The sequence below is a fragment of the Malus domestica genome, chromosome 05, assembly GCF_042453785.1.
Source record: "Malus domestica chromosome 05, GDT2T_hap1".
Classification (NCBI taxonomy): Eukaryota; Viridiplantae; Streptophyta; class Magnoliopsida; order Rosales; family Rosaceae; genus Malus; species Malus domestica.
In genome coordinates, this window is record NC_091665.1 from 45,615,411 (window position 1) to 45,640,612 (window position 25,202).

Genomic DNA, 25,202 nt, shown 5'->3' on the forward strand with positions numbered 1-25,202 from the left:
TCGTTAGCTTAGATTTGGTTCTGTGCATAACAAAATATACATTTAAACACATTTCAACTATATGTAAACTACTTGAGTTTGAAATGTGTTTTTCTAAAGTGTAAAGTTCTAAGCAATACATTTTTTTAGTACATCAATATTTTTACATCAGGGGGAGAGGGAGTTCGGCTAAGCCACACAATGGGCAGCCTAATTTGGTATCGAATTCGTCATCCACGAGATTCGAACCTAAGACCTTTCACTTCTAAACGAAGAGGAATATTACTAGACCGTAGTACATTTAGATATTTTTAAAATAATTTTTCTTCATCCGTATCTTTATGCTGTATTGGTTTTAGGTCGCAAGTCAATTTTTTTTTCTTTGCGCCATTTCAATCACTTCAGTTTTTGTAGTTTGATGGTTCGATTTAAAACTTATTTTTTTTAGAATAATACTTGGCTGCTGAAATTCAGTAGTCATTCCTGCTTTTATCCAATCAAATTTGAACGCATGTTCAAACGATTGAAATTCTAAACACAAACTAAACACGTGTTCAAATCTAATTGGGTGAAAGTAGGAGTGGCTGCTAAAAATTCAGTAGTCAAATATTGTTCATTTTTTTATGAGTAGTGTTACACTTCTCATTTATTTTTGTACCATCACTTATACAATTTCTCTAATAGAGAACGGCCCACCAACACATGTGGGTTCCATCTCTATTAGAGAGATGATACAAATGATGGTACAAATATGTTTAGTGCAAAATGAAGTTAACGCTTCTTTATCAACATAATATCTTTTATGTGTAGTTCATTTAATTCGGTTTTCCAAATATATAATTAGAGACATTCAATATCTTACTTCGCATATATATATATATATATATATATATATATGCTTTGGAAAAAATTTCAGCTGAAAGCAAAAAAAGTGGTGGTTGATTGACTAGATTTTCATTTCTTCAATGGTTCCTGATCTTATGTAGTTTTATGACAAAATAGTTTTTCGTGGTATCCAAGCATTTATTTGTAATGTGCGTGCGCGCAGCATCGTTTCGAATTGCTAACTAAAGAATGCTATTACCATCATCACGCAATACTTAAGTATATTGTTTGGACCAACCTGTATGTAATATATCAATTTATCATATCATCAGATGCAGTTGCACTTTTTTCCAATTTTCACCTTAATTTGTATACACACAAAATTGCCCCACGCATGCCACCTATTAGTCGTTACATTAACTTGTTCGATTATATACGGATAATAAAGCCATGATCTTACTACTTACATTACGTATTCCATACCTTGATCCGTGTGTGTGTATGTGTATATATATCTATATCCAACGACGCTTTTTTTACACACTTTTTTAGTCCCGATTTCGTAATGTATTTCAACAATATCGAAGATTGATAACATTATTTTTTAAACTACAATATATAACTCAAGTAAACAGAATGCATTCCTTCGCTAGCAGGTCTTCGGCCGGCCCATCTTGTAGTCTTCGGTTAGTAATCTTGTACTCTCGACCGGCTCGAATCACTACGTTATCCATGTCCCGGCTTCCGGCAAATCCATCAGGAGTACAGATAACTTGGCCTTATTTGTAACAATCACACATATTCTTAACTATATATAAAATTATGTTTTAAGTTTTTAATTAAGCATAACTGCAGAGCCCATAGACGCATAAGCTTCCCGCTGGGCACCTGTTGTCGCACTTGCCACAATGTCTCTCATCCACAGAGGGATACACACAACTCCCTTTGCAGCACAGTCCTGAATAGTTACACTTTCTTCCACACATTCCACAGTTATGTTTATCAGTCATCACATTGACGCATTTTTTGTTGCAGCAGTAAGGTCCTGGGCTGCCCATTGCCCAGCAAATTCTTGGACTCCTCTCACAAGTTATCCTTGGTCGATGTCGATGCCCTACAAACTCGTGCAAACCAAGAAACCGACTGATAGTACTACTAGGGTTTTGTGATTTGGTGTTACCATGTGTCTCTTTAATAGTTGGAGTTGCTGAGGAGAAAATGGCTATGTCCGCTATCAACACCAATGTGAACAAAAACTTGGGCAGTTTCATGGACATAACTATAGTGCAAATTACTTAGGACCGAAAACAAAGGGCAAATTAATATGTGAGGAAGGCAGAGAGAGAAAGCGAGAAATTTTAGATGTGATAAAAAGCAAGGGGTCCTGGAACTACTTATAGAGATTCAGCTGTACTGAATTTACTTGTTGTCAAGATTTTAAAAAGATAAGTCTCAATCTACGATTATACTGTCTTTCAATTTGTATTACCGTCAACATCATAGGTATAAGAGTTTTTATCATAAAAAAAATATCATTGTAGTTATGTGGAACCACACAAAATAAAGTATATTTAATTTTGTCAATTTTTGAGGTGAAATTCTTGTATTCTTCAAGACCTAAAAGAGTTCTTCATCATCCAAAAACGAATTAGGAAAAATAACATATATGAAGACATGCATGTGTATTAATTGTCAGCCGTTATGATATGGGATCTTTATCAAGGGACTAGGACTAGACTCGGTGACTCGGGTAGGGGATGTCACGTTCCCCATTGATGCCAAAATTCCAATGTGAGATGGAAAATGGTGAAAAGAGAAGAATCACATGTCGATCATGTGGGTGTATTGACTAATTAAAACTAGGAATTGAGGATACTATTCGGCAATATATATATATATTTACTTTGGTTTGTGCCTAACATTAGGAATTGAGGATACTATTTGGCCCTATATATACACACACTTTAGTCACGAACATCTTGATTGAAGATAAATCCCGTTAGTTGATTTACTATTCAATTGTAATACATTGAGGATAGTTAACTTTTCAAGTTGTTTGTGCGGGACACTTTTTTTTTCTTCTACTAGATTGAAATCTTCGGCAAGGTTTTTATCAAGGCTCATTTGTGCACCCTATCCTCAACTATGTACGTATTCCCTATCATTCAATGAATATCGTATCGTTTATCCAAAAAAAAAAAAACTTTTAGGAATTGAGTAATGTTACACTTACCATATTTGTACTATCTCTCTAATAGAGGTATACTCGCTAACAAATGTGGATCTCATCTCCATTAGACCGGTTCCATATCTCCCCCCGAATTTCATCAGTCCCAGGCTCAAGTGCCTAAAAGAGATGGTACTGTTGGAAACCGATATATATATTTTACTTTATCAATTTGCAGTTAAACATTAATGCAGTAAGTTCATTATATAACAAGTATCCCAGATTACATTTAGTTCAACTATGTTGCGATACCTGGAGCAGTCATGCTTCTGGTTGAAAATTGCAGTTCTTCTACTCGTTTAAGACTTTTAAGTTCCAAAGGTGATAGAACCCTGATTTACAGAACATTTCTTCACGGGTAGGGAACTGGATTATATATACACAGCCTTCATCTAACTTCCATCTATCGTGGAAATCAGTTTCCTGCGGTTGTCGGCAGTTTTCGCCGAGCAGTGGATAAACAGTTATCATTTGCTGCATGTTATCCACGTATCTTTAGTTAAAGAAGTAGTTTTCCACGCTTACAACTCCTTAATCAGTTTATAACGTATAGGCAACTAAAGATACTTATAATGTTAGTCAAGTCCAACTAGGTATCTAACATTCTCCCACATGGACACAGACTAAACATTATAATCAAAGTCATGCCCTTTTATAACACTGATACCTTATGTGATCACATCGAGTTTCACGCTTACTAACTTCCTTTCATCTACTATAATTAATTCAAGTATTCGAACTTCAGAAAATCATGTGTTTATAGACAACACAAGCACCCTGAAACTACAAATACTTAAGATTAATATGTAGAAAGAAATTTTAGACTTTTCAATGAATTTATATTCCTTCATTCATTCAAAACAGTCATTTCATGGATCATCTTTGGAAAATCCTGAGCATTCATCGAGTTGCATCCCTCGAATTATTCATGTTCAATCGTCAAAACACTAGAATACATATATACATGTATACAGTCAGCAACTTAGAAAACCAATAGGCTCAATAAATGCATATGGCACAGTAGGTCTTGATATTGAACAACATAGTGACATTCGAATTCATATTTGAAATATACATATGACTTACAGTCATTTCATGGATCATCTTTGGAAAATCCTGAGCATTCATCGAGTTGCATCCCTCGAATTATTCATGTTCAATCGTCAAAACAAGTAAGTTTTTCTCACTCCCACACTTCAGCAGATTCTAGAGATTCAATCACTCCCATCTTAGAAACATGATCCTTGAATGCTCCTACTGCCAATGACTTAGTCAGAGGGTCAGCTATCATTGAATTTGTTTCAATGTGCTCAATCGTGATTTCACCCTTTCTCACATGTTCTTTCACTGATAGATATTTGATGTCCATCAACCTTGTTGCCTCAGACTTCTTGTTATTCTTAGAGAAAAATACTGCAGCTTTGTTATCGCAGTATATGGTTAGTGGTCTCGAAATTGAATCAACAATAGCCATGCAACTGATTAAATTTCTTAACCACAAGCCTCTCTTGGTAGCTTCAAAACATGCTATAAATTCAGCCTCCATGGTTGATGTGGCTAGTGCCTTTTGTTTAGCACTTTTCCATGATACAGCTGCTCCTGCCAAGAAGAACAAGTAGCCACTCGTGGATCTCCTGTCATCCACACAACCTGCAAAGTCAGCATCTGTGTAGCCAACTAGTTCCAAGTTCTCTACTTTCTTGTAAACCAACATAAAGGATTTTGTCCTTTGCAAGTATCGTAACACTTTCTTGGCTGCAACCCAATGTTGTTCACCGGGGTTCGACTGATATCTTCCCAACACACTGATGGCAAATGCCAAATCAGGTCTAGTGCAGACCTGTGCATACATCAAGCTGCCTACTAGGGATGCATAAGGCTTATTGACCATGCTTTGTTTCTCAATTTCATTCCTCGGACACTGAGACTTATTCAACCTGTCTCCCTTTCCCATTGGTACTTCTCCATTGGCACAAGTTTGCATATTGAATCTGTGTAACACCTTTTCAATGTATGACTTTTGTGAAAGTCCCAACAATCCTCGAGCCCTATCTCTTTTGATCTCTATACCAAGCACATATGATGCATTTCCCATATCCTTCATCTCAAAGGTTTTAGACAACAATCTCTTAGTTTCAAGCACAAGATTAAGATCATTGCTTGCCAAGAGAATATCATCCACATAAAGCACGAGCAAAATGAATCTAGATCCAATAACCTTTAGATAAATACAATCATCGATCTTATTTTCACAAAAACCAAAAGAAGTTACCTTTTCATCAAATTTCAAGAACCATTGTCTCGAGGCTTGTTTTAGGCCGTACAACGATTTGTTCAACTTACAAACCATGTTCTCTTCACCTTCTTTAATGAAAGCAATAGGCTGTTCCATATAGATATCTTCCTCCAAATCACCATTCAAGAAAGCTGTCTTTACATCCATCTGGTGCAGTTCTAGGTTATAATGAGCCACAAGGGCCAACACAATTCGAAGTGAATCTTTAGTCGATACAGGAGAAAAGGTTTCTGAGTAGTCAACTCCCTCAGTTTGTGTATAGCCCTTAGCCACCAGTCTGGCTTTGTGCCGCTCAATTCTTCCAGTCGAATCCTTTTTAGTTTTGAACAACCATTTACACCCCACTACCTTGATATCAATTGGTGCATGAACTAAAGTCCAAACATTATTTGTTTGCATGGATTTAAGTTCATCATACATTGCTTCCTGCCATAATTCAGATTGTGTACCACTCATAGCTTCTTGATAAGTAACAGGATCATCCGATATGCCTTCATTCAGTTCCACCTCTTGAAAGTACACAAAATAATCATCTGGTATCGCTGACCTCCTAACTCTTTGTGGCATCACCTTTCTTTCATTTACTGATGCTTGTATTGGTTGACTAGTTGATGCATATGTTGGAGTAGAGGTTGCATCAGCACTTGTAACAGGTGTGTTGGCATTTGTAACAGGTGTGCCACTTTGCAAATTAAAATCTCCAATATGAAAATTCACCACAGATTGCTGTGAATCAAAATTTTCCCCGTGACTTTTACCCTCACTTATATCACCTTGCTCTTCAAATTCCAAAACTGATGTTACTCGAAAATCACTCAGTGCTTCTTTATCTTCAATAAACTTGGCAGCATTGGACTCAAATATTCTATTTGAGAGATTTGATGCATAAAATCTATAACCCTTTGATTTATCAGGAAATCCCACAAAGTGACATGAAATTGTTCTCGAATCCAATTTCTTTTCAGCAGGATTATACATCCTAGCTTCTGCACTACAACCCCAAACATGCATGTGATTCAAACTTGGCTTTCTCCCTGTCCACAACTCGAAAGGAGTTTTGCAAACTGACTTACTAGGAACTCGGTTCAGGATGTAATTTGACATCTTCACAGCTTCACCCCATAAGAACTGTGGAAGTGTTGAACAACTCATCATGCTTCTAACCATTTCGATCAGCGTTCTATTTCTCCTCTCAGCCATGCCATTTTGTTGTGGCGTGCCTGGAGTAGTATACTGTGCTTGTATACCACAATCCTCTAAGTATTGAGCCAAAGGCCCCTTAGATTGACCTGCCTCAGTGTACCTGCCATAATATTCACCTCCTCTATCGGACCTTAGAATTTTAATTGACAACTCCAACTGTTTCTCTACTTCAGTTTTAAATACTTTGAAACAATTCAACACTGGAGATTTTTCTGAGATCAAATAAAGGTATGAAAACCTTGAGTAATCGTCAATAAAAGTCACGAAATAAATGTTCCCACATATTGTTTTAGTTGGGAAAGGTCCACAAACATCAGAGTGGATAATCTCTAATAGTTTTTGACTTCGAACTGATGTCTTTTTCTTAGTTTTAGTCATTTTCCCCTTAAAACACTCAATGCAGTTTTCGAAATTTGAGAAATCCAAAGCAGGCAAAATTTTATCCTTAATCATGCGATCCAATCTTGCTTTAGATATGTGCCCTAATCTCCTATGCCAAAGCATGGAAGATTTTTCATTTAAGACAAGTCTTTTAGTTGATGTAAATGACTCAGTATTAAAACAAACACCTTCATTGCAAACCATACAAAGTACTTGCCATAATTCATTAACTAGAAAACAGACTCCAAGTACAACTCTTGGATTATTCTTCATGTAAATCCTGACACTTTCGTTATCTCCATCGAAAGCAAAGCCAGTTTTTACAAGTTTCGAAACTGAAAGTAAATTCCTTCTAAGAGAAGGTACATATAAAACATCAACTAAATCTAAAACAAAGCCACTAGACAACTTGAACTTGAGGTCGCCTATTGCTTCCACAGCCACTTTATTCCCATTGCCAACATAGACTTGAAAAACTTCATTTCTTGTTGTTGTACCTCTTCTTGTGAAACCCTGCAACGAATTGGTGATATGAACCGAACAACCAGTGTCAAACCACCAAGAATTTGGAGGGACTTCAACAAGATTAGATTCAAAGCACACAAAAATTTTTACTAAAATACCTTTCTTAGTTTTCAGATCTTTGAATTTCTCACAATCTCTTTTCATGTGACCAGTTCGTTTGCAAAAATAGCACCTTATGTTGTCCATTATATCCTTATAATTCTCAGGTCTTTTGGAGGAGGATGCAGTCATGGCAGCACTACTATTGGAGGTCAGTTTAGGGGCCTTACCAGAGTGGAAGAATGGTTTCTTCCCTTTGTCAGTGTGCACCAAGTTCACTGCAGCATGATTGACATTACGCCTGAGCCTGCATTCCTCTTGAGCAGCAATTGAAATCAGTTCATCCATGGACCATTTCTCCTTCTGTGTACTGTAAGTAACCTTCAACTGATCATAGCATGAAGGCAAAGAGGTTAATGCCATGTGGACCACAAAAGCCTCATCAACTGGAACATCCAAGTCCTTTAATTTTGTTGCAGTGTTTACCAACTTCAGAATGTGCTCTCTAACCCCCTTTCCTTCATCAAATTTCAGAGTTGTAAGTGTTGTCATCAATTCTCCCATTTCAGCCTTCTCAGACTCCTTGAATTTTGCTCCAATGGCCTCAAGGAAATCTTTGGCCTTGTCACACCCTGTAACTCCACCCCTAACAGTGTCATTCATGGTCCTTTTCATAACCATTAGTGACATCCTGTTAGCCTTCTCCCATTTCTCATGCTTGTGTCTTTCTTCAGCAGTTGAAACATCTGTCAGTGCAGCAGGTTCATCTTCTCGGAGCGCAAGGTCGAGATCCATGAGTCCTAGCAAGATCTCTATATCTTGCTTCCACCGTTTGAAATTGCCACCACTTAATGGTTCAACAGATGAAAGGCTAAGAGCAGATGAATTCACTGGAGCAGTCATGGAAACGTTAGTCACAAAGAAAAGAGTATGCAGTTACTGCTGCAAGTTTACATCGCACTTTTGAGTGAAAATCATAAACTGCCTTCCATATTGCATATATTGACTATAATATTCCATAATCGCAAAAATACATCAAGTCTTTGGACTGGACAATTGCAAACTTTTACAGGGAATGATTCATACAATTTATTAACCTTCATGCAATTTATATATATTTCCCTTTTGAGAAATATATGAACATGCCATGAATCTTTTAAGACCCCTTTAATAGCCAAGAGATACAATAACAATATTCACTTTGATGAATATCTGAAGTTCATCAAGTACTGCATTACTCGAGAGATATATAATATATTTCAAACATATCATCACACTTTTATCACAATAATAAAACAGTGAACCGAATCTAGGACTTGTTATTTGGCTCTGATACCAAATGTTGGAAACCGATATATATATTTTACTTTATCAATTTGCAGTTAAACATTAATGCAGTAAGTTCATTATATAACAAGTATCCCAGATTACATTTAGTTCAACTATGTTGCGATACCTGGAGCAGTCATGCTTCTGGTTGAAAATTGCAGTTCTTCTACTCGTTTAAGACTTTTAAGTTCCAAAGGTGATAGAACCCTGATTTACAGAACATTTCTTCACGGGTAGGGAACTGGATTATATATACACAGCCTTCATCTAACTTCCATCTACCGTGGAAATCAGTTTCCTGCGGTTGTCGGCAGTTTTCGCCGAGCAGTGGATAAACAGTTATCATTTGCTGCATGTTATCCACGTATCTTTAGTTAAAGAAGTAGTTTTCCACGCTTACAACTCCTTAATCAGTTTATAACGTATAGGCAACTAAAGATACTTATAATGTTAGTCAAGTCCAACTAGGTATCTAACAGGTACAAATAAGGTATGAAAAATATAGTAAGAGTAGCATTTTTGTTTTCATTATAATTATATAATTATAGAAAGAAACTAAATTCAAAGCAAGTTAACTTGATTGCATTAGGGGTAAGCGACTGCGTGTTCAGTAAAGAAGCAACAACAAGATACTGCGTACCTTCCCTAAGCACATGAAAATAACGACTTTGCAGCAAATTATATGCACATAGCAATACAACAAGGGAATTGCACTTTTCAATCACTAGCTAGTTAGATTATGGAACAAGTATATATATCATTTATTGCTCTTGAAAAATGTGATATTTGTTTGACATAATTTTGTTGCCGGACGATTCCCTTCTTGATGGAGGATTTCTGATGGGCGGGATTGAAGTACAATTAACAATAAAATAGAAAGTGTAGATACACACCACGCTTGCATGGTCAATGTTTCCGTGTACCTGAAACAGTGTCTCATGACTGTATTATTTTATTCAAATTACAATATGAGAATTTTGTTTTTTTGCATATGAGTTACTTTGAAACCATTAATTGCAATGGTTTTACAATAACAATAATAATGCTTTAGGTCATATAAATATAAGAATAATTTTTCTCTCTTTACATATAATTTGTCATAATTAATATGACAGAATAAATGTATAGCAGTTTACTCAAATGTATAGCAGTAGTATACTGTGAAATAATCATGCATAATGGCACATCCCATAAACACAGAAGTCTCCCTTCTTGCATTTCTGATTGCACCCACCACAATGCCTCTTGTCAAACGATGCATTGACGCACTTGCCCCTGCAACAAATCTCTGTGTACTTGCATCTGTAGCCGCAAATCCCACAGTTGTACCGATCAGTCTTCACGTCAACACATTTCTTCTTGCAGCAGTCTGGCCCCAGGCTGTTCTTCGCACGACAAACCCTAGGAAAGTTGTCGCAATTATAACTGGGCAGTGGTATATTTTTATGATGATTATAAAGAAAACGGCTCACTCCTCTTAGAGAAGTAGTTTCTTCTTCTTCATCTGGTATTTCAGGAAATTTAGTTGCTTCTGTTTCAGTACTTGTCTGCATTTCCACGTCTTCGATATGATCATCGCGGAAAATTTCAGCTCCAACAATGGCCATTGCTGCTAGGAGGGTAAAGAAGATGTTCATCAACTTCATGGCCATGACTAAATTAGAAGCTAGTGATTTTCCTTTTTTTTTTTTTTTTTGTTGGGGGTAGGAGCTTAGGAGGTACTTAACAGGAATCAATGTGACATTGGGTTTTATAGTAACATTAGGGAGGGGGGGGGGGGGGGGGGAGTTGACAATTGGAAACTGAATGTACAAGTCTTGCTTTATTTGTATGGTGCACTAATGGTCTCAATTCAAAAGGCTACTTACAAATTACTGAAAATCTTCTATGAAGAAATCAATAGATTGGGCATAAAGAAAAGTTGCCCTTCCATTGATTCTGTATCCCAACCATAAGAGAAAATTTTCAGTGTCCCGTAAACACAGTCCGATGCACCAAGTATCATAAAATAATTGGTTAGAAACTTTTTTATTCAGATTTTCAACTATTATCACACTTGATGTACCGTACCGTGTTCTCAGAACACTGAAAAATCTCTCCAACCATAAAGTCTAAGTAAAAGAACATAAAAATTGCAAAACCGACCCTTTTTCTCACTTTCACAGTTTCACATCAATGATAGATTTACGTAATATTTAATTTAACCCCATGATGAAACTGAAACCCTCATGTTGCAATTTGAAAAGTAAACTAAGCCCAGAAAAATTGCATCTTAGTATCAAACATTTAAAAAGAAAAAGGGAGCAGGGAAAATAAAGATGGGAATAAAATCTGATTTTTCCTACTTCCACTAAAACAAGCCAAACATGATTCCCTAATTTGCAAAGAAAAGCACATATTCTCAACTGCCAACACTACTTAAGAAAAAATTTCAAGCTACAAAACAGTTTCATATCTTAAGTCGTATACAATTCTACTTACAGACTTCTATAATATGTGAAATTAGTATATTTTCTTTTTTTAGGATTTTTCTCATTACTTTGTTATCACTTCAAAAAATTGACAGATTCACCACCCCTCAAACAACTTTTGCTTGAGAGAGAGAGCATGATAAGTTATCCAAGCCTGATTATCCTCAGTTTTATTATTTTTCCTCTCCCTTCATCATGCAATCACCAAGGGAACACTCATAGCCCTGCAGAGATTGAAGTCACAGCACATCTAAGAACATGGCGAGCTCAACATCCTTCTCCTTTTCAGCATCACCTAAGAAATGTAAGCTTGGTTTAAGGCTTAAACGTTTTCATTAGAGTCATTTATTTGTATAACTAGCATCTCTACTCGCGCCATTTATTTTTTATCGCGCGGCCATTTTTCTATGCCCATTTTAATGAAGAAATTATTGACAGACGCATGGGGTTCTAAATATTATAGGATGGGGGACTTTGTTGCCGATGGGAGCAATAGCTGCAAGGTACTTCAGAAAATATCCATTTAAGTGCAAGGAATGGTATTCAGTTCACATAATGTGTCAAACCGGTGGATCCGTTGTAGGCACAGTTGGATGGCTTATTGGTATGTTGCTTGGACATTCTTCAAAGGGACACAGTAACAAAACGCATCGCACTCTTGGGATTATTATATTTACATTCACCGCCATACAAGTAAGTCTCAAACTCCTTGTAGTTGATTAAATTAAGGGTTGTGTTGAAATTAATAAGATAGTCATGTGTCTTTCTAACTCAATGCGTTATTATCATGTAATTAGAAAGATAGATGCAGTATGTATGAAATCGATTGTTAGACCATTTTTATCAAATTTAACTGTTCGAGAGTTCTAGTATTGGACCGCTAATTTAAGATTTTTGTGTTTAATTTTATTTGTTGGGTTTTGTCCTCAGGGCCGGCCCTAAGAATTTGGGGGTCCTAAGTGAGCCTTTGAAGTGGGGCCTTAGAGTTCTCTAACCCCTAACTCTTTGTACATTAATATGTATAAAAAAAAAATCGCTAAATACATGAAAAAATCTATATCTACATCAAACATCATTAAAATTTAATATTAGAATAATAAAGATACACAAATATTACTTAAATTTTACATGTCTCCCGTTTTTAGATGTCAATGTACTAATTAAGTTACATAATCTAATTTTCAACATTTTATGTACAAAACAGGTTTGTTGTTTTTTATCAAGTAATTATATAAAAAAAATTGAATCTTACAAATGTTGTGCTCAGCCCAATATGCTATTGTATCTAGACAAGACTTAAAGTCTGTAAACTTCTTATTTGAACAGACACAAATTTTATAATATGTATATATATAACAAATAAATAAAAATTATGGGGCCTCCGGAGTGGGTGCCCTAGGAGGCCGCCTACTTCGGCTACCCTCAGGGGCGGCTGTGTTCGTCCCATTCTGTACCAAATAAGCATGTACAGTTTACCTATATCTCGAGTTTGTGTATGATAATATATATGTGAAGGGTGATCGAAGAAATGAGTCAGAATTATGATAAGCTAATGATTTAGTTCTCTCATAAATTGTAACCCAAATAAAGAGATCAATACTATTGTCGGAAGGGGTCGAGTCAAATGTGAGTAGCTTCGAGAATTAACGATACATTTTCTATGGTTTTGCAGATGCTTGCCATGTTTTGGCGACCTAAGCAGCAGGAAGAAAAAGGATTTTCCAATAAGTACGTGAAGATATGCCATCATCTTTTAGGCTACGCTCTAATTGCTCTAACTATAGCAAACATATTTGAAGGAATCAAAAATCAAGCTCATCCTCCAAATTGGAAATGGCCTTATGTCGCAATACTTTGTGTTTTAGGTGTTACTGCTTTAGGGTTAGAAATTTTCAAATGGATTAAATTGAAATTAATGCATTAGGCAGTGGATATCAACAGCAATATGTACACTTCTCCTTGATCACTCTACAATTAATTTAATTTTTATATTTTGTTCATTTTCAAGTAAGGGATATACAAGCAAATTCCCACATGAATTCGTCTGCCTTTATCTGTTTTAATGGTATAAACGAGGAAGCCAACGAAGGTTTGTTGAATTGGTAAGAATTGTTCTCTTCACTAAAGCAGGGTTAGGTTCAAGCTCTGCTGCGAGCAATCCCTCTTGGTGACTAATCTGTAAAAACCAAAAAATGGGCTATAACCCCTCTGTAAGTCCTTAAAGAAATCTTGTGCTATGCCCTGGTCCTGGGATGGGGCAACCCTCCCTCCCCCTAAGCTTCGAATACCAAAAAAAAATTGCTATGAACAAGGAACAAGAATCAAAGAGAAATCTTTGAAAGGAGAAATTTTTCATTGTTGTGTCTGGAATATGGATGATACACGTGTTACTTCAAAAAGCATTTGTCCTCAGAAATTTATTGAGAAAAGAAATCCAACAAACTAAATCTGGGCCATAAACTCAAGGCCCAAGCCTCAAATTTTGGGCCGGTCATAAAACTTGGGATGGTTCAAATCTCCGACGTCGTAGCGTCTTCGTTTTCAATCCGCACCTTCTGGCGCTCCAGTCAGCAATGGCAACCGCGAGTCTTTAAGCTTCCACGCCAGATGCAATGGCAGTGTAATCGCAATTCGCAACCCGACAATCTGGAGAAGGCGGAGAGAGAAAACGAACCCGAAGGAGAGGAGCAACCAGGCATGGCCAGCTCCGCCGCAATCGACGGTGTCGCAGCGGCGGCGCTCCGCTCGGTGCTGCAGCGCATCCAGAAGGCAGCCGAAAAATCAGCGCGCAAAGCCCAAGACATCCGAGTGGTGGCGGTGAGCAAGACGAAACCAGTCTCCCTGCTCCGCCAAGTGTACGAGGCCGGCCATCGCTGTTTCGGCGAAAACTACGTCCAAGAAATCGTCGAGAAAGCTCCTCAGGTATAAAACTTCTGCCTCTCTCTCTCTAAAGAGCTTTGGGCAACCTATTTGTACTGAAAGAGATTGAATTTTTGGTGATCGTCTGCGCGGTGCAGCTTCCGGAGGACATTGAGTGGCATTTCATTGGGAATTTGCAGAGCAATAAAGTAAAACCCCTTCTAAGTATGATTATTTTCTCTTTCTCCAATCATGGTTGTTGTCAATTTGCTTGAATTTCATACCTTTAAGCCTTTTTTCGGTAATCCGTTTGTTGTACAAAAGCAATCAGTAGTTTTGGTTTGATTTTTATGTAAATTGTGCAGCCGGAGTACCAAACCTTGCAATGGTAGAGAGTGTGGACGATGAGAAGGTAGACACTTATTCTGCTATCTTCATTTTCTGTGCGTTGTATGCAAACTTACTTTTCAGTTTCGGGTGATGGATCTCGAGAAATTCAATGGCATTTTGTATTAGTTACGGGATTCTAGTAAAGATTGTACCTTTTTTTTTTGTCATTCGTTCTGTGTTGTATCATATTACCTTTAGTTACTTATGGTTGGGGCAATTCAAGTGTAGCTGCCATTGTTAATTGTCCGTAATTGGGGAAGCTCGTGTTTTTCTTAGCGATAATCATGTTCAGCAGTTATGACACTGAGCCGCTTGGTTGGTTTTAAGTTTACTCCACCTTGTATGTTGTGCAGATTGCTAATCGTCTTGATCACGTGGTTGGCAGCATCGGGAGAAAGCCTTTGAAGGTCTTAATCCAAGTGAACACCAGTGGAGAAGAATGTAAGTTAACTAGATGTGTCATATGAGCCAACCCTTTTCTGAGATATAGTGGGAGATGCATGCTTGTGGAGTATTGCGGTTTATGCTTGCATGGTTATCCGTTGTACTTTTTGTATTCGTTTTATTCATTATCAAATGTTTGCCGATAATCCATGTCTTCCGTATGTTAGTCATTTGTTCTTTATTGTTTTGAGATAATATCTGATCTCCGTAAAATACTGTCATAGCAAAATTTGGTGTTGAGCCCTCTGGATGTGTGGAGCTCGCAAAGCATGTAACTTCGGGTTGTCCATACCTTGAGTTTTGTGGTCTAATGACAATTGGGATGCTAGATTATACTTCTACACCGGAAAACTTTAAGGTGATGCTCCAACACACTACATGTAAATCTTTCTCCGAAGTTTCAGTTCCTCGGGTTTATTGGCAATTCTCAAATCAAACTGTTTGTTGTCAGACGTTGGCGAACTGCAGAACTGAGGTTTGCAAGGCACTCGGAATACCAGAGGAGCAATGTGAGCTTTCAATGGGCATGTCTTCGGATTTTGAGCTAGCGGTAAGGACTAAGCTTTCGTAATATGTTTTCACTACACACACCAGTGAAATTTTCTCACTAAATGGAAAAACTTGATGGTTTTGCAGATCGAAATGGGGAGCACAAACGTGAGAATTGGATCGACAATATTCGGGCCGAGAGAATATCCAAAGAAACAATCAAATTAGCTGGACAAACTTGATTCATGTTCTTGTAATTTTATGCCGCGATTTTGGAAAATTGTAGTAAGAGTTCTATGCCATTTGATGGCTGGACATGCAAATCAAACTGTACCTTGTAACTTGAACAGATGAAATCGAATAATATAAATCTCGATTAATATTTGGTTACACAAAGGATGAGTAGAACTACTCAAAACTCTTTGTTTTCTAAGAACTTCTTAGTTATGAACAAGCTGAACAGCTCTTTCTTAAACCACCTGAAACCGCCACTGCAATCTGCCCCAACTGCCACCACCAAAACTTTCAACACTGTCATCAACCGCCTCTCATCCCAAGGCTCTCACCATGAAGTCCTTTCCACGTACTCCTTCATGCTCGAAACCAACACACCTCCGGATACCTACTCCTTCCCTGATCTTCTCAAAGCTTGCACCTCCTTATACCTCTCTGTATGGCCTCTCGTTCCACCAATGCATCGTCGTTAATGGGTTCTCTTTGGATGCCTACATTGCTTCTTCTCTGATAAACTTTTACGCCAAATTTGGACACGCCCAAAATGCACGCAAGGTTTTCAACGTAATGCCCCACAGAAATTTTGTTCCCTGGACTTCCATTATCGGATGCTATTCGTGTGCCGGAAATGTTGGAATTGCGTTTGAGATGTTTAGTGAGATACGGCGTGAAGAAGTTCAGCCCAGTTCAGTTACTCTGGTAAGCTTGATCTCTGGAGTTTCAGAGCTGGTTTATTTGCAGTGTTTGCATGGTTGTGCAGTATTATATGGTTTTGAGTCTGACATTACTTTGGCGAATTCAATGTTGAATGTGTATGGTAAATGTGGAAGAGTTGAAGATGCTAGAGACTTATTTGAGTATACGAATGCAAGAGACATAGTTTCATGGAATTCCTTGATTTCAAGCTATTCCCAGGCTGAAATATCGGAGAAGTATTCCGGCTTTTGTATACGATGAGAGTTGAAGAAATGGAGCCTGATAAACAGACGTATGCATACGCTGTGTCCGTGGCTGCCACGCAGAGTAACTTGAAATTGGATTCCCACGTCGAAACAGCGCCCACGGTTATGCACTTGAAGTTTGAAGTGCAGGAACATTGACCTTGCATTTCATATCTTCGAAGGGACGACGAATAAGGATGTGGTTCTGTGGACGGCCATGATGTCTCTCAGATGTTAGAATCAAGAACAGCGCCGTCCAGTGCCACCATAGCTAGTGCTCTTGCAGCTTGTGCGCAACTGGGTTCTTTTGATATGGGAACCTCGGTTCATGGTTAAGTGCTGAGGCAAGGAATGAGGCTAGACATCCCAGCCCTGAACTCCCTTGTTACAATGTATGCAAAGTGCGCGCGTTTGGAGCAGAGTCAGTGCTGTTTTTGAAAGGATGGGCATTGTTGATCTTCACAGTCGAGCTGGACTGGTGGAAGAGGCATATGACTTCTACAAGAGGGTTTTTCCAGAGCCAGCGGTTGATGTCTTGGGCATACTTCTTGACGCTTGTAGGACAAAGGGTAACGAGGAACTGGGGAACATCATTGCCGGAGAAATTTTGATGCTGAGACCTGGGGATGCCGGAAACCACGTGCAATTGGCACATAGCTACACTTCGATGAACAGATGGGATGGCGTTGGCGAGGCGTGGGGGCAAATGAGGTCTCACGGCTTGAAGAAACTCCCGGGCTGGAGTTGTGTTGAGTTGCAGGGGACGATCACTACATTCTTTACAGATCACAATGCAAATCCTCAATTTGATCACATCGTATCGATATTGAAAATGTTAAGCAAGGGAACGAGAAAACCAAGCATTGACAACGAGAGTTGAATGATTAATTTCGGAACTCGTTAACTACATTCTTTATGGGTCACAACAGAAATCCATGACATTCAATTCCGCTGGAGCTTACAGAACGAAAATTTAACCGGATACACTCGAAGATATCCAATTCCTATCATCTCTCTTACAAGAGTAAACTCATCATCTTTGAACAAAGATGATCAGCCGCATCGACCAACCTTTCTTCTGCACTTGGTATCGAAATCTGTCGTGTGGGTGAGTATGGTATCTGTAAACCTCTAGTGGGCTTTCTACTTCGCCCAGATTATAGTTTGTGTCATCTAACAGTCAGTGAGCTTCGGTAAGAACTTGCAAGTATATGATCATGGTGGCGGATTTAACAGTGCAGAGGTATCAAATTGACCGACTACTCCCCCGCTAAGAAGGCGCATGGCAGCTCCCGGTGAGAATTTCCTTGCGAATAAGAAACAAGGAACGTATGTTGAATTGACACGACACCATTCTGTCCGGTATTCTGTCTCATAGTATACGTGGTTGACATCCTGCCGGAAAAGAAAAAAGTCAGAACGACGAAGCCAGAATGGAAAACAAATGAAGAAAATAATCATAATGTTACCTTTATTTCTTTTATTTTTTTAGGCGCCGCATTTGCGTGGTTGAAAGTCATAGGATGCCAGCCTTTACTCTCGGTTTTAGTTGCAGCAGAATTGTTCCACAACGAATAGGTTAATGTCCTTCGCTCAAGTTCGCCTTCAAGCTCACTCATCTAGCAAATTAAGACATAAAAAATGGTAACATGATCACGCTTAGAAACTCTCGAACTAGTGACAGCTAAAGTAATTCATAGAAAGCCATTTCAACAAACAGAGAAACAGAAACCTTGATACCATAAGACATTTAGCAAAGATAGAAAAGGAAGAACAAGAACATCTATAGCTTACCGCAAGCAGTGTCTGCACGTAGTGTTCATCTGGGATACAGTTGTGCTGCTTCTGAAGTTTCTGTATTTGGTATTTAAGTCAACATCAGAATCTAAGATCACTCACTTGAAAGAGAAAACTACACGATTTTGGATATGCCAGAACCTATCACACTTACAAGATTCAGCTTTCCCTTTCTGACATCCACAGGCGGGCGACGCTGCAAAGTAAGAAGCAATGAAGTGTTTTCTTTGTTGATATAAACAAAGCGAGAAATTTTGTAATTTGTTAACAATTTGATAAGAATGATCGTAATTTGATAAGAAAGCTTCATAACAGAACATAAAGACGAGAAGACAACCCTAAACGCCAAACCCTAAACTGCTTGATTGCGTACCTTGCAAAAACTTTTGAACACTGGAAGAACAACATCATCGTCCACAAGGACTTCTGCATGGCTTCGTACCAAAGCAATCCACTGAAATTGCCCATCCAATTCAAATTAGAGCATAATCATGAATGCATATCACATAATACTATAAATGAGAATCCCTACAAACCACAGACACAGAACAATACTAATTATCATGATGACGATTACGATAATAGCTAAACAAGTGAAGCACTGTTGAAGACGACTGACTTGACTTAACAAAGGACTCTGTATCCCAAAAAGAGGTACTTTTCACCATTTTCATACGAAAGTTTAAAACAGATAATAACCTGGGATCCTTTTCGCCATTTTTCTTTTGGTATGTAAGGTGACATTTTAGGATTGTAGCGGCCCTCCTTTACGTCAAGAAAGCTACAACATAAACAGACTGCATAAGACACTTGAGATTTCTCAACTCAGAACTTGAAATTACATTTGAAACTTTGCTAACAGATATTTAACCATCTACAACTTATCAGTGCTTAGCACCTCAAAAGTGAAAGCCCCTGCATCTACCTGTCCACAAAACTCCTACGAGAAGCCATCATATAACTGTATACATAGCTGAAGTTGTACAAAGGAACACAACTGCAGTGCAAAAAGTAAGAAAGTTAGATAGGTAGTGCACCATATGAAACTCCTCTTCTGCAAATGGAAAAACGGTTATACAATTACGCCAAGAATATTAACCTATCAGAAAGGAGTATAAATCTTTGATTTGCGGGATCCCCAAGAGCTGTTGCAAACAACAGCCTCTCCGCTTCGATCATACTCGATTCTCCCCAACCCACCTGCATTGTGTGACCACCAGTTCGGATTCAGCACAAGTAGGCAACAAGACTACATTGCAAAAACCTGATTTCGAAGCAAATAATTCCTTCGAACTAAATTTGGATCATTTTGAAAATATTTGAGCAGTATTTTGTCTAAAATTTCAATTATTGAATGTTATAATCTATAAGGCAACTATTACCACATCACAGAATTGATTACCAACTCTTTAGACTGCCTTAATTTCTTTTTTAATTCCCTTCATTTTCCGAGCAAACAAACAGGGAACATGAAGAAATAAAGAAAGTTTCGAACTTTTTGCAATTTTTATTTAAAAAAAAACTGATAGAACGAACTTCAAAATTAATACTTTTTCCGTTTCATTTTCTCAGCAACCAAACAGAAGCTAAACGAGCAACTACCTGTATGCTATTCGTCAATTGACGGCCGTAAAAGAAATGAGACCGCGTCGTCGACTCATCGAACACAAAACCAGGCGCCGAGTGAATGTAAATCGAAAAATTCGGCGCTTCAGCATTCTGCGAAATTCACACACAACTCTCGATGACTTTCCCGAGAAAGTCCAAGAAAACTGAGACGGAAAAACAAAAAAAATGTACAAAAGTAAGGAGATTAAACCTCGAAGAAGCTGCCCCAGAGAAAATCGAGCGGGAGGCTACGGCGGGCTAGGAAAAGGAACGCGATCTTCGGAGTGCCGGTGAAGCTTCTGCCGTGGCGGGAAATTCGAGATCTCGCTACGACCAACGAAGACGGAGAAGAGGAAATGAGGTCGGGCTGCGAGTGGAGCCGGAACAAGGCCCATACGCAAAGCGCGACGGAGAGGACGATCACCAGCTTCCAGCTCAACCTGATGACGTGGCGCGCCGGGATCGGCGGTGACTTCTTCATCGTCATCATCGTCATCGTCCTTCCTTCAATTAATTGAAAATTACATGAAATATATCAAAATTAACAGAAATTACGAGCTCAATTGAAAATCAAAAGGAGAGAGAGAGAGAGAGAGAGAGAGAGAGAGAGAGAGAGAGAGAGAGAGAGTACATTGAAGGGTTGAATTCGGAGGAGGAGAGGAGAGGAGGAGCATTTGAATTTTCAAATAGTAGGAAGAGGAGGAGAGGGGAGGGGGTGCGCTGGGTGCGCTGCTGGGTGTGTGAATTTTGGAGTTTTATGTGGGGCTTCGGAGAGAAAGAGGGAGAAGGTGGACTCCTCTGCTGGACTCTGTCAGCGGACAATGATGACAAGTGTGGAGTCTCTGATTTCCGCGCCGTGATCATGGCCGTACGACTCGTGAGAGGGTGGGTCCCACATGGGAAGGGACAGGGGCAGTTGGATTCTTCTTTAAACGGCACCGCGTTGCCACTTTTGGTTGTAAAGCTAAAAGAGGTTTTCAGCGTACGCCATGAAAGCATTCAAAAAGAGCGTAATTTTATTGTCTGACTGACCGACGAATTAGGTGGCATGTTCAACCAAGCTCATTAAAAAAATTCTTGTGCTCGTCAGTCAGATCAAATTGATTGTCTAACTCACTCACAAAGAAATGAGTCATTCTGTTTGGATGTCATTTTAGACAAACTCGAATATAAGAATCTCAGTCTTTTGTGAGCGAGTTGTTGAGCTCATATGATTTGATTGGTGAGCTTAAAAATTGATTACCAACTCGAAACGGTAGCACCCCTTGTATCCTACGTGAGATTGCTATTAGTCACATTATTGTTTCACAACCTCATCCTGTTTCGCAAAAATTTTATAACTCTAGTGATTAAAAACAACGTAACATGTTTGAATATAAAACAGAGAATAAGAAAAGTGCATATATCACATTCAAACACATTCAAACCAAAACTGATCATTGTTTTAGATTGAACATTGCTTAAGTAGTACTTGTAGCACCCACATTGTCCTCGATAGTTTTTTTAGTCGCAACGTATCAATCAGAAGGGCAAGAAATCATGAGTCAAAACTCAAAAGTTTGTCGGTTGTTCACCATTTGAATTACCAATTGAGAATATTTGTCTCCTAATCACTTTTAAAAATTCTCACATTACGTTGTTTAGGTCCTGCTTAAGTGTTATGCAATTGACCATCGCTCTAATTAATTTCTAGGCTTTTGAAAATTAAGAACTGATGCATAGACCTGCTTAGGCGCACGCCTAACCCGTCCAAATCTACCAAGTCACCTGCCTAGGTCGTGACTCTCACTTAAACAGTAAATAGATAACTTTCATTTTACATTTTATTTTTTTTCAACAAATTGTAAGAGACTTGTTGAATACTTAGATGAATACACATTATATGCTTGTTCCCATGTTTTCATTATGTTCTAATACTTTATAATCTATATGTTATTTTATTTTACAATTTATGTATCCTATGTTTTTCACGCATATAATATATAATAAATTTACTTAAATCCGCCTAGTCGTCAAAGCACTAGACCTCAATCTGTCACTTGACTAGCACCTAACGTCTTTTAAAACCTTGGATATGATACTGAACTTTTGAATACATTCTATGAATCGTTACTTTATTATTCGCACTATTATTTTTATAAATAAAGAAAAATTAATGACTCCGCCTATTTACATACATGTTGTTTTGCATCTAGGGCCCTCGAACGTGAGGGGCCTATCTGGGCAAGCCAGGGTCGTGTAACACAATTAGCTGTGCATTCCTTCTTCCCAAAACCTAGACCAAATTCTAGATTTCTAGGCTTCCGAAACGGGAAGGCATATGCAATCAAATGCAAAGCAGATAACGTCGGAGCTGTTTCTTCATGCAGTCGTCTGACTCGATCACCAATGCCGGCATGGGGCTGAAAGGATCATCGGACAGCCGCCTTGACGTTTCCACGGTCCAGAATAACATTCAAGATCTTGCTAGGAACAAAAATTCTCTTTTTAATTGACTTCCCATCCAGGTATTTGGAGAGTTTTTCATCTTGTGATGCAAGCTGGAAGGCATCCTCCTCCGAACAGGTCTCTTCAACCTGGATCGTACCCCTCGTCTTGCCGTTGATCTGAACTGGGAGGACACTAGTAGATTCCTTCAAGTAAGCAGGATCCGTCTGCATTTATAAGAACACAGGAAGTAATCAGCTAGTGATCTATATACCATTCGACATTCCTCGCACTGTATTACATCCTACACCATATTTCATGTGTAATCTCACCTTCGGAAAAGGCTCATATGCCAGAGATTCGGAGTGTCCCAAGCGAAACCAAAGCTCCTCAGCCATATGAGGTGCATATGGCGAGAGCAACAAAACAAATGCTTCAATGGTTTCATGTTTAACTATCTCAACGAGATGGAACATATATCGTTTAAATGGTTTCAAGGACTTTATTAATAACTGATATAACATAAATATAGTTAGAAGAGTATTATTGTAATTAGGTTATAAGGCTATATAAGGGATTATATAGCTATCATTTTCTTAAGTTCAGTTGTATACATTTCCTCTAATCAATCAATATAATCTATCTTGTTTCTCTGTATAGTCTTTCTCTTCCTCTGTACCAACTTCATCTTTTACAATGTAATTAATATGGTATAAGAGCCACCAGGCTCACGCCATAGCTTATGGTGGTTCCATTTCTTAGTAGTTTGCATTTTTTTTTCCTTCTCTTGTTTAGTTTCTCCTCAAATTTTCTTTAGATTTTCGACGCTTCCGCGATTGTTCAAGAAATTCCCAATTTTGCGAATGAAAAGCTCGTATCTTTGGATTTAATTTTTGGGTTTCCTACATATGATGGATGTTGTGCTAGGATAGCACCAAACCTTATGGAACCAACTCAAGCTAACCCACAGGAAATTTATCAAATGAAAATGCAAGAACAAAATATAAAAGACACCAAGATTTTAACAAGGTTCCTCAACATTCAATGTAACTGGAGTACATCCTCGGAGCAGTAGGAGCTCACCCAATAATCCACTATCAACCAAATGGGAGTTTACAAAGTGTTGGCAATCTCACAACCCAAATAACCCAATACACTCAATAGCTCTCACACACCACAGAAACAAATAGAGAAAGAAATATAATGAATAATTTCTTCTCTATACATATACCTCAAAGCTATTACAACAACAACAACTACCTTGGTGGATGATTACTAACCAAAAAGAGGAGCACTTTCTTCTTCTCTTCTAAGAGGGGCTACTCCACTTATATTTTTTCTTCTCTGTTTTCTGATGCATTCTTCTCTTCTCTCTCTAATTTCTCCAAAGGCAACAACCCCATATTAAAAACCAAAACCCACGGGTGTTATGGCCAAAACAATTCACTTTAGACAAGGTGCCATGTTTTCCTCCCCAAAACATGGAAGGGACATAATTATGTTGTCTTTTTTCCTTTTGATTTGTTTAATAGCCACTTGGCCACTTGGCCACTTATTCAACAATCTCCACATTGGCCAAGTTCCGAAAAACGTCATGATAAGCCAACCAGCACAATTAACACACAACATCACTCCCAAACACTAGTAAGAGAACAACTCATGCCGAGCCAAATGCTCTAAAAAAAAACTCATACTGCTCAACGCCTTCTTTATATAGGCATAATGTGAGCCAAGTTCAAACAGTGAACAAACTTGGCTACACTAACAACCTTAGTCAACATATCAGCGGGGTTGTCTTTAGTTGGAATCTTCTGGAGAATGATTTCTCCTTCACCAACAATTTCACGAACAAAGTGATAACGCACATCTATGTGCTTGGTCCTCGCATGATGAACCTGATACTTAGCCAAATAAATGGCATTCTGACTATCACAATGTACCTCCACCTGCTTCTGATCAACCCTCAAATCTCTAATCAGCCCATGTATCCAAATGGCCTCCTTTATAGCTTCAGCAACTGCCATATATTCAGCCTCTGTAGTAGACAAGGCAACAGATGACTGCAAAATGGACCTCCAACAAACTGGTCCTTTAGCCATAGTAAACACATAACCTGTAGTAGACTTCCTTCCATCCAGATCACCTGCATAATCTGAATCAACATAACCAATTGCAAAATGACCAATACCAGAGTCATCTCTATCAAAGCATAAACCAATATATCGAGTACCATGGAGATATCTCAATATCCACTTAGCTGCTTGCCAATGCTCTTTACCTGGATTATGCATATATCGACTCACCATGCCAACTGCATGAGCAATATCCGGTCTAGAACATACCATTGCATACATCAAACTACCAACCAAATTTGCATATGGTATATTTTTCATTTGCAGCTTCTCTTTATCAGTTTTAGGACATTGTAGAGAACTCAATTTAAAATGAGGAGCCAAAGGGGTACTAACCGGTTTGGTTGAATCATGAACTCCAAACTTCCGGATCAACTTCTCAAGGTATTGTCTTTGATTCAAACTGACCAAACCCTTCTCTCTATCTCTAGTGATCTCCATGCCAAGGATCTTCTTCGATTCACCAAGATCCTTCATCTCGAACTCGTTCTTCATTTGTTTCTTCAATTTCTCAATCTCTTCAACATTCTTTGAGGCAATCAACATATCATCAACATATATCAATAAATAAATTAAAGACCCATCTTGCAACTTCTTGAAGTACAC

At 38.3% G+C, this 25,202-nt stretch overlaps 4 protein-coding genes across 6 annotated transcripts; 2 read left to right on the top strand and 2 right to left on the bottom strand.

The window, feature by feature from the left end:
* Window positions 1-9,973: 9,973 nt before the first annotated feature.
* Window positions 9,974-10,456, bottom strand: LOC103419632 (stigma-specific STIG1-like protein 3). The gene has a single exon (XM_008357731.4). The coding sequence runs from the start codon at window positions 10,454-10,456 to the stop codon at window positions 9,974-9,976; it is 483 nt and encodes a 160-aa protein (XP_008355953.2).
* A 3,301-nt stretch (window positions 10,457-13,757) lies between these two features.
* On the top strand, window positions 13,758-15,853 carry LOC103434482 (uncharacterized). 2 transcript variants are annotated; one of them, XM_008372845.4, is made up of 7 exons: window positions 13,758-14,197; window positions 14,293-14,359; window positions 14,500-14,546; window positions 14,878-14,965; window positions 15,193-15,326; window positions 15,420-15,518; window positions 15,605-15,853. In XM_008372845.4, exons 1-7 carry the CDS (start codon window positions 13,781-13,783, stop codon window positions 15,683-15,685), a joined length of 933 nt encoding a protein of 310 aa, XP_008371067.3. In that variant the 5' UTR covers window positions 13,758-13,780; the 3' UTR covers window positions 15,686-15,853. The 2 variants fall into 2 exon arrangements, with proteins under 2 accessions (XP_008371067.3, XP_028959168.1); XM_029103335.2 differs by having other exon boundaries at window positions 15,193-15,518.
* Window positions 15,854-16,024: 171 nt separating this feature from the next.
* Window positions 16,025-16,648, top strand: LOC139196299 (pentatricopeptide repeat-containing protein At4g04370-like). The gene has a single exon (XM_070821992.1). It carries the CDS (start codon window positions 16,025-16,027, stop codon window positions 16,646-16,648), a length of 624 nt encoding a protein of 207 aa, XP_070678093.1.
* Window positions 16,649-17,495: 847 nt separating this feature from the next.
* Window positions 17,496-20,916, bottom strand: LOC103434481 (glycosyltransferase BC10). Of its 2 annotated transcripts, none has more exons than XM_017332442.2 (11): window positions 20,669-20,916; window positions 20,249-20,537; window positions 20,032-20,148; window positions 19,529-19,629; window positions 19,355-19,426; window positions 19,129-19,210; window positions 18,803-18,883; window positions 18,584-18,625; window positions 18,427-18,486; window positions 18,102-18,251; window positions 17,496-18,027 (listed from the first exon to the last, which is right to left on the bottom strand). In XM_017332442.2, exons 1-11 carry the CDS (start codon window positions 20,899-20,901, stop codon window positions 17,848-17,850), a joined length of 1,407 nt encoding a protein of 468 aa, XP_017187931.2. In that variant the 5' UTR covers window positions 20,902-20,916; the 3' UTR covers window positions 17,496-17,847. The 2 variants fall into 2 exon arrangements, with proteins under 2 accessions (XP_017187931.2, XP_008371065.2); XM_008372843.4 differs by having other exon boundaries at window positions 20,249-20,541; window positions 20,669-20,858.
* Window positions 20,917-25,202: the final 4,286 nt, after the last annotated feature.